The 21,099-nt window shown below is 37.2% G+C and overlaps 1 protein-coding gene across 1 annotated transcript; it reads left to right on the top strand.

Annotated features, from left to right (window-relative positions):
• The first annotated feature begins 398 nt into the window (after positions 1–398).
• On the top strand, positions 399–19,280 carry duox (dual oxidase). Its single transcript, XM_043227544.1, is given in 35 exon segments — positions 399–668; positions 1,596–1,679; positions 1,758–1,922; positions 3,620–3,807; positions 3,881–4,079; positions 5,311–5,477; positions 5,635–5,695; positions 6,101–6,197; positions 6,743–6,815; positions 7,031–7,133; positions 7,220–7,386; positions 7,474–7,649; positions 8,447–8,565; positions 8,648–8,788; positions 9,447–9,560; positions 9,655–9,857; positions 9,933–9,998; positions 10,000–10,119; positions 10,199–10,412; positions 11,314–11,407; positions 11,567–11,727; positions 11,813–11,830; positions 11,833–11,878; positions 11,933–12,025; positions 13,745–13,923; positions 14,084–14,314; positions 15,387–15,486; positions 15,722–15,771; positions 15,884–16,011; positions 16,151–16,304; positions 17,324–17,556; positions 17,764–17,922; positions 18,002–18,157; positions 18,308–18,436; positions 19,070–19,280. Coding segments are annotated over 35 exon segments (4,575 nt in total). The 5' UTR covers positions 399–604; the 3' UTR covers positions 19,193–19,280.
• Positions 19,281–21,099: the final 1,819 nt, after the last annotated feature.

Genomic DNA, 21,099 nt, shown 5'->3' on the forward strand with positions numbered 1-21,099 from the left:
TGCAAATCGCCCCACTCGGGTAACCGGTCCAGGTAAGCGCACCTCGAGGTGATTGTTAACATGAATGAGGATACTTTGATAACCGCAAATCAAAGGACACCGGATCTCCCTTTAAAGACCGACAGAACTGGATGTTACTTCATAGACGATCCCGACCCGCATCGCAACTCACCTGTGGACGCAACGAGAGCCGCAAAGCAACGCGGAAAAATAAGATGATCCTCTCGGCGCTCATCTTTTAAAGGACGGCACTTCCTAATAACGGCTTTGATTTGCATTGATTGGTATTCCCAAAGAAAGGTGTCAACCGCTCATGACCAGCCCTTCAACATAAACTCGGTGTGAAGCGGGCAGGTGTGGATGTGGGTCGGACTCTCATTCCGTCACCGACTCTTCCTTTTATTTCCGATCTATTCGCGGACAGGTGAGGTCTGCCGCTCTGCAGACAGGCGTGACTGCGTTTTCGTTTTAATTGCCTTTAATGTTCGCTCTGAAGTTCCTGATTTGTCAGTCTGAGGGGAAAGTTGTGTCTGCTTGCGCACACGCCGGTTTTCTTTAGTCTGAAGGGCTCTTCACTGAAGAGGTGTTTAGTTGGTTTGGAAGAATGGGTTTATGTGAGGTACTCTGGAGAACTTTAACTGCACTGTCTGTTCTTTGTCAACCTATTGGTGAGTAGATATCTATCTATCTATCTTTCTATCTATCTATCTATCTATCTATCTATCTATCTATCTATCTATCTATCTATCTGTCTATCTTCTATCTATCTATCTATCTTCTTTCTATCTATCTATCTATCTATCTATCTATCTATCTATCTATCTATCTATCTTCTATCTATCTATCTTCTATCTATCTATCTTCTATCTATCTATCTATCTATATCTATCTTCTATCTATCTATCTATCTATCTATCTATCTATCTATCTATCTATCTATCTATCTATCTATCTATCTATCTATCTGCAAAAAACATTTTCACTTACAAATAAATGGAGCTTTACATTGAGTTTAGTAAAATTTGTAAATAAAAATAATAAAATAGTGTTTTCTTGTAAAACTTATTGTAATATTCTTTGTTTATTTTACTCACTACTCTCTCTCTCTCTCTCTCTCTCTCTCTCTCTCTCTCTCTCTCTCTCTCTATATATATATATATATATATATATATATATATATATATATATATATATATATATATCACATTTTGAAATGATATACTATTATTTTAATAATTTTTTCAAATTTTAATGCTGTTTTAATTGGCTGTATTTTGTGCATACAAAAAACTTTGAATACCTGAGTTATTATTGATTGAAGTGTTTTAATAAACCGTACAGTACTTCACTCAAGGTTGTTCAAAAATATTTTCCTCTTATTTTGCAATAAAAAGTGACGGCGTCTCGTTTATTTTACACCCTCACTATTCTCGTTTAGAATTTTTTGAGGGGCGTTTTATGATCACATTTTAAATTCTGGATAAATATTTTTAAGGATGTGCATGAAATAAACGAATAGGTCGTTAACTAACATTATACGATGAGTCAGATTTAATAGAGGGTTGCAAAACTCCCTTTGATCTCGAACCAAACAGGTGCCGATGCTGCTATTTCCTGGGAAGTTCAGAGGTATGATGGATGGTACAATAATTTGGCAGATCACGATCGGGGGGCTGCAGGTGAGCGGGTTCGTACTTTTTGTTAGGCTTTTTGCAAATAAAATGAAGGGAAGAAACTTCAGGGTGTCCTCCCTGCAGATGCAGCTCTGGTCCGTCTCTTTCCGGCGCAGTACGCAGATGGCGTTTATCTGCCCCGACAGGAACCGCACATGCCCAACCCCCGCCGGATAAGCAACACAGCCATGAGTGGCCAATCCGGTCTCCTGTCCTACAGAAACAGAAGCGTTCTCTCTGTGGCCTTCGGTGAGTGACGCTTTCATTTAAACAAGGCTCAACCTGTTGATTGAAGAGCCAGCCCTTTAATTGCAGTTTCGCATTTTTAATAAAGGCATCCTGGGTGTAATTTATCTTAAAGGGATAGCTCACCCAATGCATATTTTATTTATTCGTTTTCCTCGTGCTGCTGCAGTTCTTTCTTTCGTGTATAAAAACCCCCAAAATTGCTAGTAACTCTGTTTAATTGCAACGAGTAGGGACTGGAACATTCAAGCTTCAAACCGGACGCAAAAGCACTATAAAATTAGTCTTTAAGTGAATTATTATCTTACGGGTTGAGTCAGACTTATTAATCCACCCTGATTCTCCTAAGACTGTTTAGTGCGGTACAAGAGAGGAGTAGTGATGTCTAGTTAAGGAGTCGTTCTTCCTTTTAAATTAGATTAAATTAGATTAGATAAACCTCTATTCGTCCAACAATGGGGAAATTTCCATGTTACTGCATTGAAGAGCAAATAAGCAAAGACTAAAGTCAGATATTTCAGTGAAATGTCATGAAAATGATTCATTCACAAAATGGCCTGTCGATTGGAATAGCACTCATTTCATGAATATGATTGAGAAATGAGTGTTCACTCGCTTTATTTTTCCTTTTGATTGGAATTTCGTTTGTCTCAAGCTCAACTTACTCGATTGAGCGCTTCGCTGAATTGAATTTCAAGACAATGGGGGCAGAAAATGTGTATATTTATATCATTTCATATAGCCTAGTTTGACACGGAGAGTGAAGAGTGATTTTTTTTACAGCAGCTTAGCAAACAATAAGTTAAGAGACTTACGTTTTAGACACAATAATGTTTTTTTCGATGAACAAAAACTAATTCCAAGCACAACCACAGCATTATTCTGCATCTCTGAGCAACAGAACAGTGATTCGTTTCTGAACGAATCAACCCACTGGCGGTTTTAATATCAGTATTTAAAAGAAAATGGATACTTTTAGGAAAAAATGGCTTTATAAAGATATCTAAAACCGAGGCACCGATGAAGTCAGTGGCTACCATCATTTTGAGAGTCAAAGACACAAATCAGGGAACACAAAATTAATAACCCTGTCTCTCTGTGTCACCGTAGCACTATTTTGGAGTCGATTATTGACTGAAGCCTTTATTTTTATTTTCTTTGTGTACATAAACTATTCTCGTTGCTTGGTATACTACTTTTAAGCTACCGATGGCCGATGGACTATTTTAACGATGCCTTTCATACTTTTCTGGAACTGGACTGTGTTCATTACTTGGAAGTCAATGGGACACTCACAAAACTATATTTATCCAAAATATCTAAAATTGTGCTCCGAAGACAAACAAAGCTTTTACAGTGCTTTGGATGACATGGGGGTAAGTGATTAAATGGATAGTTCACCTCAAAAAGACAATTCTGTCATTATTTACTCACCCTCGTGTTGTTCTAAAACCTGCCTTCATCTTAAGGACACAAATTAAGATATTTTTGATAAAAAATGTAGCTGAATCGTTTCAGTTGTGTTGCTATCTATGGTGGGTCAGAAAGCTCTTTGATTTAATCGAAGATGAACGAAGGTTTTACTGGTTTCCAACTAACCCTTTTAGAGCTCTTCAGTGATATCAGTGAAGGTTTTCCTGATGTTTTTGTAAAGGATCAAGGGAGAGTTTGATTCCTCACGCTCTTTATTACCGCATCAGGTTACCACGTGTGGTCTGAGATCTCAGAATCCCGAAGACCTGGTTGCCCACCTGAGTTCATGCATATTAAAGTCCCTAAAGAAGATCCCGTCTTTGGCTCTAACTCTTCTCAAGCGGTCCTGCTCCAGTTCCAGAGAGCAGAGTGGGATCCGAGCACAGGCAACAGTCCCAATAATCCTCGCACACAGGTGTGTATATAGAAAATGTATGTGATTTAGAACAGATCTGCTGAGTTTTTAATTTACGCATAATTCATTTCAGGTGAATCACGTGACTGCGTGGATAGACGGCAGCTCCATCTATGGGTCGTCCGGCTCGTGGTGCGATGCCTTGAGGGCATTTTCCAGAGGTCTGCTGGCGTCAGGCTCCTCGCAGGACATGCCCCGGCGCAGCAGCAGCGGTTACCTGATGTGGAGCGCGCCGGACCCCAGCACCAGCGCCGGCACGCAGGAGCTCTACGGTAACATACGGAGCGGCTGCTTTAAGTTGCAGTGCATTCATTCATTTATCATCACATGACCAGCAGTCACATGGATAATCAGGGTATTCATGTCTGGTAGGAATATTTTGCGATCATGCATTCTTGCAAGATCCCTAAAAAAATTATACCATGGTATCCATCAATTTTTTTTTTAAGTACTGTGGTAACTGCAAATATTTTAACCGCTATCAATCATACATTTATATATCATTTTTCATTTAGATTCTAAATTATATGTAAAACTTTCAGCAAACACTGAGAAACTTTTATTAATTTATATCATCGTTTGATTGTTTATAAATAATGGATTTCTTAATGTATAACAATTTTTACTTTTAAACATTTGTCCATTTATTTAGTTTTGGACAAGTACATTAAACATGTATTATTAGTGTTAAGTAAATATATAGACATAAATAAATAAATAGTTTATAACGAATAGTTTAAATTTATAATAATAATAGTTGTTGTTATAATTATTATTGTCATCATCATCACTATTAGTAGCTTTAGTGTTTTTGTGTTTATTTATTTATTTATGGATGAATGTATAAATAACACATGAGTTTAAAAAATTCACATAAATACAAAAGAAAATAGTTAATAAGGTAATGAATTAAACAATGATAATAATAATAATAATACCAAAAATAACAAAAACAGTAATAATATTAATAATAAATATAGTAAATTAATTCTAAAATTATAAATTGTAATAAGTTATTACATATATATATATATATATATATATATATATATATATATATGCATATGCATACAGAATTGGTAGTTGCAACTGTAACTAATTATCATATTTTAGCAGTCACTACGGTTATCGTGGTAAATTTTTTTGTAAGGTATCTGCTAAAACCCATAACAACATGCGGCTGGTATGTTGCTGTAAAAAAAATTGCATAAAAGCAATATGAGGTATGGCACGTGAAACACTATAAATAAACCACAGCTTTTGTTTCACTCATATGCGACATAGACTGTATTTTTTAATAAATAATCTTTCATCTATATACATTAACCTTTTGTAGCAGGCTCCGTAGCTAGCAAAGAAATAAAGGAATAAAGTACAAGAGGACGTGACACCATGCAGAGTAACTTTTCACTTTGTATGCGTTTAGTACTGGTTTCGCACGCAAAGTGTTTGTGGAAATGTTGCAAGCTGTGGTTTTCAGCTGCTGCTCTTGTGTGTCCTCAGAGTTCGGGAACGCCTGGGCCAATGAGAACATCTTTACAGTCACTGAGGGAATTATTTGGTTTCGTTACCACAATTACCTGGCCTCCGAACTGCACAAGCAACACCCCTCTTGGTCAGACGAAGAGCTTTTCCAAAATGCTCGAAAGAGGGTTATTGCCACATTTCAGGTAGAGCAGATCCTCTATTACTGACTCATTCATGTAACATGTGCCAATTTAGAGAGGCGTTACGCAGTTTCCTTCACTTAACATCTCCTTTCAACGCTGCCGTTTAAATATATTTAAATCAGTCTTATTTCTGACTTGACCATCGATCTTTCGTCAGAATATAGCGTTCTATGAGTGGCTGCCGGCCTATCTGGAAACACCAGTGACTTCCTATCCAGGTGAGATGTGTGTGTGTGTGTGTGTGTGTGTGCATGCTGCAGTAGTCTGTGGTTTGTCTAAGTCTCAGACGACACACCTACTGACCACAGTCCGTTCACTGACCGTCTGAAGGTCAGCCATCTGTAGATGTTGCAAAGTGTCAACTGTATGCCACAAGTCCAAAAAATTTGGCTGCTAGAGATTAACCTGTGGTCTGTTAAAATCTCTCTCATGGTTTGTGTAAGACGCAGCTTGCTTGGCAGCTGACGGCATGTCGTTGGCACCTACGTCATTACAGCTTAACGGATGTCAAGTGTGTCATTTCTGCTGAGGGCAGTACAGTTCACAGAGATTAGTGAATAATAGGAGCTAATAATGGGATTTATATATTATGAGCTGGATCACACAGCAGCGTCTTCCTGCAGGTTACCAGAAATACGTCGATCCTGGGATCTCTGCTGAGTTCGAAGCCGCTGCGGTGAGGTTCGGACTGACTCTTGCACCACCCGGTGTATATAAAAGGTACGCTTCTCAAACCACTTTTGTAAAAAGGCATCAGTTGAAAGAAAAAGATCATTTAAATCATTGCAATGCGCTGCTATCGTGGTAACATTTAATTATATTAAAATACAATAATTTTAGACTTGCACGACCGTTTAAAGGTTGGTAGGAAGACGTTTGTGCTCACCAAGGCTATTTTTTTTTACATAAAAAATACAGCAAAAACTTGTAAAATATTGTAAAAATAAAAATAAATAAATAAAAAAGCAGTTTTATTTGAATGTAATGTAAATGTATTTTATTTCTATCATGTAAAGCTGAATTTTCAGATCAGTTGTGCTGCTTCATATTTTCGCGGAAACCACGATACATCTCACTGGATTGCTTGATGAATGGAGAGAACAGCATTTATTTGAAATAGAAATGTTTTAATGCAATTTGACTGGCCAATAAAAGTAAAAGCAATTCCTTTAAATAAACGAATACATATTTGTACAATGAACAAACTGTATCTATTGGGCAAAATGTATCTAAAATTGTGCTGAACTGTGATGTTGGGGATTCAGAAACAGGACGTGTCACTACAGAAGTGCTGTGAACAATGGCCTGCGCTTATGCAACACCTTCTGGAACCGAAATGTGAGTCATGATAAACGAGGATTGGTTTGCAACAATATTATTACAAATTTAAACATGGTGGCTTTATACATTGCATATATAAATACACACACACACACACACATATATATATATATATATATATATATATATATATATATATATATACGTACCCGTTATACAATTATAATAAGAAATGAAAAAAACATTTACATGTCTATATCATCGTGTTTTAGAATCCAAACCTGGAGTCCAGTCAGGATGTAGATGAGCTAATAATGGGCATGGCTTCTCAGATCGCTGAGCGAGAGGATAACATCATTGTGGAGGACTTGAGAGGTTCGTTTTTTCTGTTGTCCATATTTAATGACAATACGAAGATCTACTGGTCACCACACATCCTCTCTATTCCTCTTCTCCATTAGACTTCATGTACGGGCCCATGCGCTTCTCACGCTCTGATGCTGTGGCTTTGACCATCCAGAGGGGGCGTGATTTTGGGCTGCCCAGTTACAACCAGATCAGAGAGAGCCTTAACATGCGACCGGTCAACAGCTGGGACGAGATCAACCCTAAACTGAATAATACACAGGTACGGCCTGATCAGTAAGAATCCCTCAATAACAAATACCCAGAACGCCCATTACCCAAACACTAAAGTCTTTTCATTGATTTTCAGTTGTTCAAGGAGCTGGCAGAGTTATATGAGAACGATACCTCCAGACTAGATCTGTTCGTGGGCGGCCTACTAGAGTCACAAGAGGGGCCAGGTCCAGTGTTTTCCACCATCATCCTGGACCAGTTCGAACGCATTAGGAACGCTGACCGCTTCTGGTTTGAGAACAAACAAAATGGGTGGGACATTTTCTTTGAATGATTACTTAAAGGGTCACGAACTAGTGAGGTCCGCTTAAAATACTAATTTAGAGCTGCAATGCTTCTTTTGAAAATGTTTTGTCGAATAGGGCCTTGTTTATAAACGAATCTGCGACCGGATTTTCATAAAAATAGATTCATCCACTCTTTCTTAACGTTGGGATTAAAAGGAAAGCAATGCAAAAGGCGCTTTTCCACAACCTGGTCTTGCTGTCTTTAGAGCCATCTTTATCATTTGGTTTTTGTGTAAACATGTTGCGCTTGTCTCTCTTGAAAAATACATACTACATGCGTGAATAAGTGGGCGAAGCTAAACAGGCAGCGATGTAGAAGCAGGCGTTGATCTTCTTCTGAGGAGGCGGTGCTTATCACTGTTACATCGTAAAGTTACACATTCCGAACGTTGTTGTTTTGTCAGAATGCTTTCAGCCATTTTTAGTTGCTCCTTGATGTGTGAGCTGCACGATCTCAGTGTGTGTGTGTGTGTGTGTGTGTGTGTGTGTGTGTGTGTGTGTGTGTGTGTGTTAGTAAAGCAGGGCATGGTATAGTAATAATGTCCCATTTCTTAGGGGACTACCTCTTGACACTCTGTTTCAAGGTATAAGGTGAAAGTGTAGGTGAGGGGGTATTAAACAGAAATGGGTCTAAAGTACAATGACCTCGTATGCGTCAAAAGGATTTTTGGTTTCTCAGTTTATTACTCCTTTTAAAAAAACGTCCGTATCAGTTTGTTCATATGAGCACAATAAATACTGTAATATATTTTTTCCTCTCAGGTTGTTTACTGACGAGGAGATCCAAGCCATACGTAGCACCACCTTTCATGATGTCCTTCTGGACGTCACCAGTGCAGAGGAGGGCGACATTCAAAAGAACGTGTTCTTCTGGGTGAACGGTAATGAGCTAACCACATGCAACATATTCCATGACAAAATCGTACTATAAAGCCGTCATGTGTTTACATTTATTTTGCGCAGGTGATCCCTGTCCCCAGCCTCAGCCAATCACATCCTCTGATCTTCACCCCTGTACAAAGGCGTCCTCTATGAGTTACTTTGACAACAGCAGCAAGGCTGGTTTTGGTGTAACGGTTTTAGTACTTTTCCTGTTTCCTGTTGGTCAGTGTCATTCAGAATGTTTTGTGTGTGCTGTAAAAAATGATATTTAAAGACAACTACATTTACTCTAGAATTCTAAATGTTTAAGTAATGCATTAACTATTACATGTTTGTGTGAACTCTAAAAATAGTAATATGTGTTAACATTTTAAATAGTAGTTTTGTTTTTTTAATTCTAATATAAAAAATGTGTCTGTGCTGTGTATATTTATTATGTATATATAAAGACAAACACATGCATGCATATATTTAAGAAAAATATGTTTGTTTATATATTAAATATTGTTATATATAATATATATATATATATATATATATATATGTATGTATGTATATAATTTCAAAATATGTGTGTATTTATATATACATAGTAATAAATAAACATAGTACACAGACATATAAACACATAATAGTATTTTTAGATAATATTTATGTATTTCCATTATTTTTTACACTTTTTACACTGTTTAAAAATATTTGGAATGTTATGCTGTATATTATACACATGCACACACACATACATATCTAATATGAAATTGTTTTTTTTTTTTATTAATAGTATTTTTATACAGCATTAATTATAAATAATAGCATTTCTATATAACTATAATTATGTAACATTTTTTCATTAAAATGACTAAATACAATCTCTTGACAGTAAGCTACATAGTAGCTTGTTTAGTCGCTCGGGTCCGGACAGCCAGATACAAACGATTCCAAAAGAAGCTCAGAGGTTCCACCTCAGATAAGAAACCTGCACATGAAACTGTTGGTAAGTAATATCACATGTGCCTTACATTGGTCTGATATTCCAAAAAAGATGGCTTTTTTTCACTTCTGTCATTGCATTTTACTTTTTTGTTCAGCCAAAGAGTGGTTGGGGCACAATACAGCACCCCGACAAGTCGCACTTGCTTTCAACGAGAAGACAGTGCTCCAGACCTTTGATGAGAATGGGTCTCTTCTCAGTTCTCACAGTTTGGGCAATCAAGACCACCACAATGTGTTAATATCCAATGACCATCAGCATCGTGCTCTACTCTTGAAGATCCCCAAAGAATATGATCTGGTAAGAATTTGCTAGTGCAGTCTGTTGCCATCATTCAGCTAATGCTCACTAAGATGTTGGATTTCTGTCCAAAAGGTATTGTTATTTGAGGACGTTGGTCAGAGGTCAGAGTTCCTGGGTCACCTGCGCTCTGAGCTGGAGGGGCAGAAATCAGAGTCTAACTGTGAAGGAAATGAGTGAGAAAGAGATCCTCAGAGATGCAGTGACCAGAGCACAGAGGGAAAAGATTGTGGAGACGTTCTTCAAGCATGCTTTTTCAAAGGTAAGTGTTCCTGTTGTCTCTTCTTACTGTGTGGCTACTAGGTTTAAGACGTCAAGGAGCATGTGTTTTTTGATTGCAGGTCTTGGACATTGATAAAAGTGATGCAGGAGACCTGAGCAAAAGAACCAGAGAAGCTTTACAGTGTGAGCTCACACGAGTTGAATTCGCCAGCGTGCTTGGTCTGAAGCCTGACTCGCTCTTTGTAGAGTCCATGTTCACACTGGCTGACAAGGAATGTAACGGATACCTTTCGTTTCAGGAGTTCCTCGAAGTTATTGTCATTTTCATGACAGGTGAGGTTGTTCAAATCTTTTGATTTGTAGTGCATTGTTTCGTTATATTTTGTTACAATATCATCATTTACAAATACTGCGAAGTTAGTGTTAAATGCGATGTTACAATGCTACAAAGTTACCTTGTTGTCACCTTGTTAGTGATGTTACAATGTAACAGTATTACAATGCTACAAAGTTACCTTTTTATGTCATTAGGATATTTTACGCGTTTACAGTGTTACAATGTTAGGAAATTACTATACTACAAATTGACATTGTTACAATTTTACAATAGCCTTGTTCAGACTGACAGTCCAAAAATAACTGTATTTGAATTGTATTCCTGGAAATCAAAAGCAAAAACATTGCCATAGAAACCAACGAACATTCCATAAAACTGAGTGCTTCTGAACGCATAAATCAGATAAAAACAGTTGCAATAAACTGTGTGGACACAGTCATTTATTCAAATCAGATTCCATTTGGATATGCCCTTTTGGCAGTCAGTCCGAACAAAGCTAATGTTAGTGTTAGAATGTTACAGTTTTACAATATTACAATGCTACTTCGTTACATTATTAGGATGTTACACTTTTAGAGTTTTTCAGTTACAACATTACAATGTCACAATACTATGTAGCGATATTACAGTTTTACATTTTACAGTGTTTATGATGTTACAATGTTACACAAGTTACAGTGCTACATGACAGATTTTCAATGTTATAGTGCTATGATGTTACAACATTACAATATTGTAATGTTACAAAATCACCTTGCTGTGTTGTTAGGATGTTCCACTTCCGCTGCATTAAAATGTTGTTATGTTAGAATGTTACCGTTTTACAGTGTTATGGTTTAACTGCGCTGTGTTGCTAAGAGTGTTACAGTGTTTGCTGTTTTTGGATTTCAAACCCAGGTACACCCGAGGACAAGTCTAGGCTTCTGTTTTCAATGCATGACGTCAAAGAAGATGGCTTCTTGTCCAAGGAAAAGTTCACTTCCTTACTCTGGTCTGTTCTGATGTTTGTTTTCGAGTCTTGTCGAGAACAAAAGTGGTTTTTTTTGCAAAGATTTTTTGAAAATAACCTGAAATTTGAGATTCAGATTATAGTTTTACACGTCAGTAAGTCCTCTGAAGGATTTCTTCTAGTCGGTTTTGTCTTTTGCAGGTCTTTTATTGATATCTCTGGAAGTGCTTTATCTAAGAGTCAGGCTGATGATGGTATAGCAGCTATGCTTCAGACAGCAGGTCTTCACAACAAAGATTCCTTCTCCTGGGAGGACTTTCACTTTCTGCTGCGAGACCATTCAGCTCAGCTCAATATTAAAGGTTAAGATGCATTTTCCTTACGGCCCATATGTCATATTTCTTTGTTCAACACAGAGGCATTTTACTGTTCGTTGTGTATTGCCAGGCATGGAAGTACTTAGTAAGAAAAACTATCCAGACAACAGCGAGTATCTTTCATTAAGAAAAACAGGTAAAGAAAATTTGAACATGAAACATATTCAAAACAAGTACACAGTAATAACAGTTTTTATTTCCTTTGTAGTTCTTCAGCAGTGGAAGAGCTTACTCAAAGGCCTGAGGGGAGCAAGACCAGGAACCGTCAAAGACAGATCAAGAAGTGAGACGTTAACGTATAATATCTCTGCCGTGGTAATTTTAGAGCATGTGCTGCATTATGTAACTTGTTCTGACATGTGTATAGTCATTAGGAGCTCAGCTAGGTGTTAGATTTAATCCTTTGTGAAACCCGTCATCTGTTGGCTATTAAGAAATGTGGCAATCAGTATTTGTGGGAAGTGATGCCATTCTGTGACGTAATATTGGTCAGGTTTCGCTTTGAAAGTCATAATCTTCAGTTACAGGCTAATCCAGTAGCTGAAATAACTTGATTTTTCACATATTATGGAGACAATGTGAGTGGAGATGACCTGCACAATAGTCACCACAATTTTTAGCTGTAGGCGTTTGGGAGGATGTTACTATGCAATTGCAGGTAGTTAACTAACGAAAAAGGCAAGCAGACTAATAACTAAGACGTTGTATATCACAGAAGGTCATTGCTGAAAGGGCCAGCTGTTCACAGAGTGCTGTATCAAAGCATATTAAATACAAAATTGACTGGAATATAGAAATAGAGTAGGAAAAGGTTCACAAGCAACAGGGATGACTGCAGTACTGTCAAGAAAAGTTGATTCAGACACTCAGAGAGCTTCACACGGAGTGGACTGAAGCTGGATTCAGTGCATCGAGAGTCTTCAGGAAAAGAGCTACCAGGCGTCATCTTACCTAGGAGCAAAATCACTGCATTTTATTTGGAAATCAAGATATAAAATCAGGAGGAAGACTGGAGAGGCACAGAACCCAAGATGCTTGAATCCAGTGTGAAGTTTCTGAAGTCAGAGTCTTCTGGTGTTTGTCCATTGTGTTTTATCAAGTCCAAAGTCAATGCAGCCGTCTATCAGCTGATTTTGGAGCACTTTATGCTTCCATCTGCCATCAAGTTTTATGGAGAAACTGACGTCCTTCCAGCAGGACTTTAGCACCTGCTCACAGTGACCAGACCGCTGCAAGTGCTCCACCAACCATGATATTACTGTGCTTGACCGGCCAGACAACACACCTGACCCGAACCCCGTTTGTGATCTACGGGATATTTCCAAGAGCAAGATGAGAAACAGTAAATCCAGCACTACAGAGAAGCTGACACAGACTGATCTCTTCCTTTCACTCCTCGCCGATGCTGGAGTTTGTGCTGAAGACATAATGAGTGCAGAAAGATTATGGTTTCTCTCTGGCTGTTAGTTAGCTGTTTTTCTATCTAGTTCTTTAGTCACCCGTCAGCTTTTTACTTATTTAGTAGTCAATTAGTTATATAACTGTCTTTCTGTGTTGTAGTTATTTATCCTCCTGTCAATTTATCTAATTAGTTATATAACTCAGTGTCTTTCTGTCTAGTTATTTATTTTTTCAGTTGTCTGACTGTCTAAATATTTAGAGATTTTTAGCTTGTCTTTCTATCTGGTTTAGTTATCAACCTCTTTGTGTAATTGGTTATGTATCTGCCTGAAATTAACCATCTGGCTGTCTATCCAATTAGTTACAGTAGTTATAAGACATCTATGTAGATAGGAAGACTAACTAGATAGATAAATGTAGGTAGGCAGACAGATACATAAAAAAATTGTGACAGTCACCTAAATCAGAGCGGACTGAAAGACTCTGAAGGACAGCGACAGTGTAGCGTTTTGAAACCCAACCCAAGATTAAGCAATAAAGGTGTGTTGTATTTGTCAATCCATGCTGTTTCAAACCTAATACAATTCATTTTCCTTGTTAGAATTGATGCAAGCAACCCAAAGGTGTATGTGAGGCCTCAGAGAGAACTCTACAACAGAAAGCCAGTGCAGCAATGGATCCAGCAGTTCAAACGCTTCATAGAAAACTACAGAAGGCATATCATTTGCATACTCATCATGTACGGGATCACAGTTGGACTAGCACTGGAAAGATGCTACTGTAAGTCTCCCTTTATATTCTCTCTTTTTATATCACTGAATGTTGAATTATACATATTGAAGCCCTAACATTATTTATTTTGATCGTGTTGAACCTTTCCTAATTTGTGCCACTGGAGATCCGCACACTAACGTTTGCAAACCAATAGCAATGTTTGTAGATTATGGTTTACAGGCCCACGCCAGCGGCATCCCAGAGTCCTCAATGGTGGGTGTGCTCGTGTCTCGGGGTTCTGCGGCCGCCATCTCTTTCCTGTTTCCCTACATGCTCCTCACTGTGTGCCGTAACCTGATAACCATGTGCAGGGAGACTTTTCTTAACAGATACATCCCATTCGACGCGGCCATCGACCTTCACCGTCACATGGCTATAGCTGCTGTGGTCCTCTCAGGTCAGAAGAGAAAAGTTCCCTTTACGTGCATCATTTAATATTTAAACTTCTTTAAGTGCCCTTTCAAATGAATTTCACCACAGATATGATTCAGCAGAAGTCACATAACTATAATTAGGATTTAACTCTTTGTGTGTCACGACATATTTTTGCAGTTTACAGCATAAGTGAATCACAATTCGTGCATTTAATTACCAAGGTTCAAACTTCCATTAGATAATGTAACATTTCCTCAAAGTGATGTACCATACGTCAGTTATCTTAAAGGCGTCATATGATGCGATTTCAGTGTTACAAGCTGTTGCAAAGCTACAGTTACAAAGACTAAAATTTAAAAACCAAAGAGATATTTTATAACACTGTCAAAATTAGTTAATTAATGTTGCAGAGAACTACTTTCTTTGTGCTTCCAAAAGAAGACATAACTATAAATCAGTGGTTAAGTTGTATTTGCAACTGTTCCAGAACAGTTCAGCTCTAATATTAGAGTGTGTTCAGCGCATTTACGGAGAAATGATTCCTAAAACCTGCAGAGCGGCTGGCACAGACAATAAAGTGAGGAAATTCTACCTCTGCAAGGACAGTCTGCCGCTTCTGACTCACAATTTTTAATAAATTATGTCTTCTTATTTGTATTTGTACTTAAAATAACCTACTATTTACTCACTAAACATAAGTTTTCAGCAGTGAAGGGTAGTGCTTGTTATTTGTCGTTTCTCTGTTTAAAAATACAGACTTGGTAATGTTTACAATGCATAAAAAGACAGTACTAAGTCATTAAAATCTGTAATTATGTCCCTACTGAATGCAACATTCTTTAACATATTTTATTGTTTTTGTGCCATAGCGCTGGGACACAACACCATGTTATAGTAAGCGCCGTAACATTTCCGCCATGCTTGAGGTATTCGGCCAATCACAATGCACTATTACTTAAACCCGCAATAACATGTTGCATTACACCAAATACACAAAATAATGTTCTTTTTAGCAACACCATATAACCCCTTTAATACATGTGATCATATAATATTTTCTTTATTTTTATTTAATGTTTTTTTTTTTGTGCCAGTTGTTCACAGTTTGGGTCATTTGGTCAACGTTTACATTTTCTGCATCAGTGACCTCAGCATTCTTTCCTGCCTGTTTCCTAGAGTGTTCTCCAACAATGGGTAATTCATGTTCAGCTTCATTGATATAAAGGTTTTAGTTTACATTTTTTAAATATTACTACTGATTTAGGTTGTTCTGAGAACATTCAAAAGTAATGTTCCAATAATGTTTGATTAAATAGAATGTTCTCTGGAATGTTAGCATGGAAAAGGGATCTTTCAATATTCTTAGAACATATTTATCTTTGGGAAACTGGGAGCCGTGCCCAAAATTCTGTGTGTCGTTGATTTTCAGGTCTGAGCTTCCAATGAAATGGACCTTCTGGTTTTTCAAGACAGTTCCTGGTATAGCTGCGCATTCAATGTTGTTTTCAAATATACACTATTAAATTTATAGAGACAGCTCATTATTTTTTAGATGTCTATTTATCGTAACACGGTTTTGTTTTTCTTTCAGGTCTCACTGGGGTTCTTTTGCTGTTGATTTTCGCCTTTATGTACGTCTTCGCCTCGCACTATTTCAGACGTATCAGCTTTAGAGGATTCTGGATCACACACCATCTATATGTGCTCGTCTATGTCCTGGTAAAGAAAAAAACACCTATCTATTTATGAGATTTAATAGAGTGTTAGATCTTCAGTATTGTGTGCTAAGAAAAATAGTTGAAATATAGTTGACACAGGAACTGTGAACACTCTTTTTCTCTCTCATCCGATTTGGCAGACTGTGATCCACGGCAGCTACGCCCTCCTCCAGGAGCCCCGCTTCCACATCTACCTGATCCCCCCTGGCCTCCTCTTCCTCCTGGACAAGCTCATCAGCCTCAACCGGAAGAAGGTGGAGATCCCAGTGGTGAAAGTCGAGCTGCTGCCATCAGGTAGCCAATACACTCAGCAGTTCCAGCACAAAGCTCTTTTATCTCAGAGTCTCCAAGGGCCCGAGCACATAGCGCTTTGTAATTGCTCTGGCTGTGAAATCATACGGCATCTCAGAACAGGAAACCTTGAGTCAAATTCAGGACTCATTTTATTGGTTTTACACAACATGATTTTAAATATTTTGACAATATGTTTAAAATCACCAGTTGTGTAGCACTTCATTTCATTTCATTTCTAGTCCACTTTAGACATTCTACTAGCTATAACTTTGCAACTATGTCAACTAGCATTTGTAAGTTTCCCATTCAGACACAAAAGTTATGGGAGGAGAGTACTGAAATTACAAAACACGTATTTTCACTGGTATTTGCGCCATTATTTAATGCCCCAAAAAAACATGACTTAAACTGTTTTGCACTGGAAATGCCTGCAATTACTGTACAGAAAATGTGTTTTTTTTTTACATATGTTCATTTATTTTGAATGCCAGGAGAACACATTTTGTTTGATTTCTTATCGTTTGCCAAGCCATATAAACTTCATGCAAACCTTAATTTTCTTGGAATTGTGCTCTCACACTAGGTTGCCCTGTTTAATAAACTGTTAATAGAAAACTGTAATAAATGACATTGTTTTTTTATTAATATTTGGAAACTTTAAAAAATAATTAATAACAACAACGCCAAGTGTTATGTTTTTGACATGTTGTCACATTAAAAGTGAAATGAATAAGTTTTTGAAAAAGCAACAGATATTTTCTTATAAATTTAAAAGTAATGTAATTACTTAGAAAAAGTAATCTGATTACATAATGTGTGTTAGTTACACTGACTATAAGTAACTTTGCTTGTACATGTGAACTGAAACTAATGTGAAAATTAACAGTCTACTGAAACTCAAATGAAAGTTGACACGTGCTGGCAAAGTTATGTAAGGTAACTAGAATTTCTGAAGTAGCACTGATAACAAGCACTGATAACAGACCTGATTCTCTGATCCTGTTTCTTTGAACTACCAGGTGTAACTTACCTGCAGTTTAAGCGTCCGCAAGGTTTTGTCTACCGCTCGGGACAGTGGGTACGTATTGCATGCCTGGCGCTGGGCACAGATGAGTACCATCCTTTCACCCTGACCTCCGCACCGCATGAGGAGACCCTCAGCCTTCATATCCGTGCAGTGGGACCCTGGACCAGCAAACTGAGAGAGGCCTACACCCCTGAGAATCTCCAGGAGTTTGGAGGATATCCAAAGGCAAGGATACCCAGTTTGTCTTTGGTTCATATAGATGTAGATAAACCTTAATGCATTAGATTATTCCAATATATATGAGATGTACCGATATTACATTCACGACACCGATAACCGATATTTATGATAACCGATATTTACCGATGACCATACTGTACAGGGAACCCCCTGATGTGGTAGATGTTGATATTAATGGCTGTATCTCCACAGCTGTATCTGGATGGGCCGTTCGGGGAGGGTCATCAGGAGTGGACAGACTATGGGGTGTCAGTGTTGGTGGGTGCTGGGATCGGAGTCACACCCTTCGCTTCCATCCTAAAAGACCTGGTGTTCAAATCGTCAGTCAAGTTCAAATTTCACTGCAAAAAAGTACGCAACAACGTGCCGGTTTCCGTTGTCTTGCAATAAATGATTATGTTTTTAACGGCTCTTAACACGGTGGCTCTAGGTGTACTTCATGTGGGTGACACGGACACAGCGTCAGTTCGAGTGGGTGTCTGACATCATAAGGGAGGTGGAGGACATGGACGCTCAGGAGCTGGTGTCTGTGCACATCTACATCACACAGCTCGCCGAGAAATTCGATCTCCGCACCACCATGCTGGTAAGTCCATTGTTTATTTGAGAGTGATGAGTTTTTTATTGGTTTCTTGGTTACTGTAAGTTCCACCGAAGTACTGTGACGTAATTAAAAGCAGGTCAACTGATATGAAGTTGTGGTCGGGTCTACAAACATCTCTTTCTCTTTCCCAAGTATGTCTGCGAGCGGCACTTTCAGAAGGTGTGGAACAGGAGTCTGTTCACCGGCTTGCGCTCCGTCACACACTTCGGCCGCCCACCCTTTTTGGCTTTTCTCAGTTCGCTACAGGAAGTTCATCCAGAGGTCAGAAGTCAATAATTGGAGCCACTGGAGCTTTACTGTTAAACTCCAACAAGGACAATAGCTACAATGATTACGTTTTTAATAATCGCTTTAGTATTATAGTTATTATTGTAGTTATTGTTATATTTCTTATTAAATGTATCTTTATGAGTACAGTTATCCTTATATTTATCACTTATCTTTTTTTTGTTTTGGTTATCATTGTAGTTATTGTTGTACTTATGGTTGTCGTTAAAGTTATATTTTAAAATTCTGGGCTGAAAACGAAAATTCTGGATGTCATAGGCTGAAAACCAAAATCGAAACGTAAAAAGGCTTTGTAATTATTATTTTATTGAATAATAATAAGGTGCGACCTGTCCTTGTCGTTGCGTGGTTTGACGTGATTTTAAATTAATTTTCGACACCTGAAATTTTGCTGCATCTCTTGTTGTTATTATTGTTCAAGTTACCTTTATCGTTACCCTTTTAGATAGAGCTATCTTTACAGTTGTAGGGCATGTACTGTTGCATTTTTTTCAGTCTTCGTGTATTACTAAATATCTGTGATTCATCTTGTGAAAGGAGTAAATTTAAGTCGAAGTCATTTTAATTAGATCATTGTGACAGTGAATGGTCTTTTCTTTGTTAAAGGTGGAGAAGATCGGCGTGTTTAGCTGTGGTCCTCCCGGTCTGACCAAGAACGTTGAGAAGGCCTGCCAGCAAATGAACAAACGCGACCAGGCACATTTTGTTCACCACTATGAGAATTTCTAGAAACACTTAACAACAAATCACTGAATCGTCGTTATTCGCCATTATTCACGAGTTGCCGTTATTAGCTTTTAAAGTGGAGGTTGTATGAAATTTTGTGCTAAATTAAAACTAAACACATTAGGAGTTACTTTAGTGCAAAGATACCGATTAATGCTTTTAGAGTTATTCTAAATGAATCATTTTTAGTGTGTTTTTAGTTCCTATACACTTTTCTGTGTTTCTCTCTTTGATCTGTATGAAGTACTAAATGATCTACACTGTATGTAACAAATGATGAATAAAACAAGTGTTATTACATTTCTTCTGTAATTGTCATTTGTTTATGTCACTAAAAGCATCAGATTTTTTGATCGAACTTGATTATTTTGATGATGCCTCTTATTAATTTAACAGCTGCATGTCAGTATGATAATAGTTTTCCATCAAAACATCTTTCAACGCTGGATACCCACTGCTTATCTCAGTACCATGCAATAAACGCGGCGGTAATTGGAACGTGAACGCGATTTCCTGTTAAGATCTGGCAACCCTTCGTAAAAACACGTGATTTCCTGCTTCATGCATACACACTAATACTAAATATACAACTATATTGAAAAACAAATGTATTTTTAACTTTATATTCTGTCATACATTCTTTTTTGTTTTGTTTTGGACGCGATGAAGTTTGAATTTTGGTTTTGTTTGTATTTAAACAAGCCCTTTTTCCGCTTGCAGAAGGCCGAAACGCAACTATCCTTTTCAGTTTCACTTTCTGGTGGTTTTTCCCTTCTCCGCTTCGAGGTGTTTGTATCGTTCAAAAGCCACTTTCGTTATCTTCTCCAAACGATAAAGTGCTGTAATAAACAGGTCAGAATCACTGCCCCAGATTTCATAATGTTTCAGCTCACCAATCATAATACAGTAAAAGCATGCTTACAATACATTTAGATTTTTGCTGATTTATTTCAGGCTCATTTTAATTCACTAAAAATATTTTTTATTGTTTTAGTTTACAATAAATACACTGTTCTGATATATGTGCGAATTATATCATATTAAAAGGAATATCAGGATAATAGCCTAATATATTAATATCTTTTTCCGTTGCAGATGAAAACGGTTGAGAAGTGTGATTAAAGAATAAAATTTTTAACTGTTTTCACAGCCGTATAATGACTTTTCACAATTATTCAGATATGACAGGCTTGGCAGAAATATTATCAGATTAAAGATATTATTTCTAAATAATTATTAGCATTTGAAGATTGAAAATTAGTTTTGTAGCATATTTTTTTAATTATTAATTTGCCAAAATACAGTCACAAACAGACTCCGGATGATCTAGTCGTTTATTCTTCGTTAAATGTTTTTGGATTATAATTTTATGATCTGATTTAACAAGAATCCACGCTTTGAATACTGTAATAAATTCAGGTTACTTGAGATGACTGGAAAAATCCCACAGTTAACCTGAATTGTCTGTTATATTGCTGTTTTATTATATATTAACGTGACATATTCTTAAAACAAATTTGTGAATCATTTCCATAAAAAACTCAGTTTAGTGGAAGAGGAAGTGTGCAGCAATGCACGAGTTACCAACCATTGTTACCACAGATATGAAATTTAAACAAAAGATAAAGATAAAGCTTATATTAGATTGAGCTATTACTCATTCCATCGGTCCCAAATGTTAGGAGAATGATAAACTTCATGTCAACTTCCTTTTCAGAAGTAGCCCCACGTCTTTTTCAGACCTGCCGTGAACGCAGCATGTCATATTTGCATAAACGCACATATAAATTGAATATATTTATATGCAAAACAAATGATACGAATATAAATATATACATGTAAATATTTTCTAAAAAAATATACGGTATGCGTGTGTATTTATATATACATAATAAATATGCATAGCACAC

The sequence above is a fragment of the Puntigrus tetrazona genome, chromosome 25 (assembly GCF_018831695.1).
Source record: "Puntigrus tetrazona isolate hp1 chromosome 25, ASM1883169v1, whole genome shotgun sequence".
Taxonomy (NCBI): Eukaryota; Metazoa; Chordata; class Actinopteri; order Cypriniformes; family Cyprinidae; genus Puntigrus; species Puntigrus tetrazona.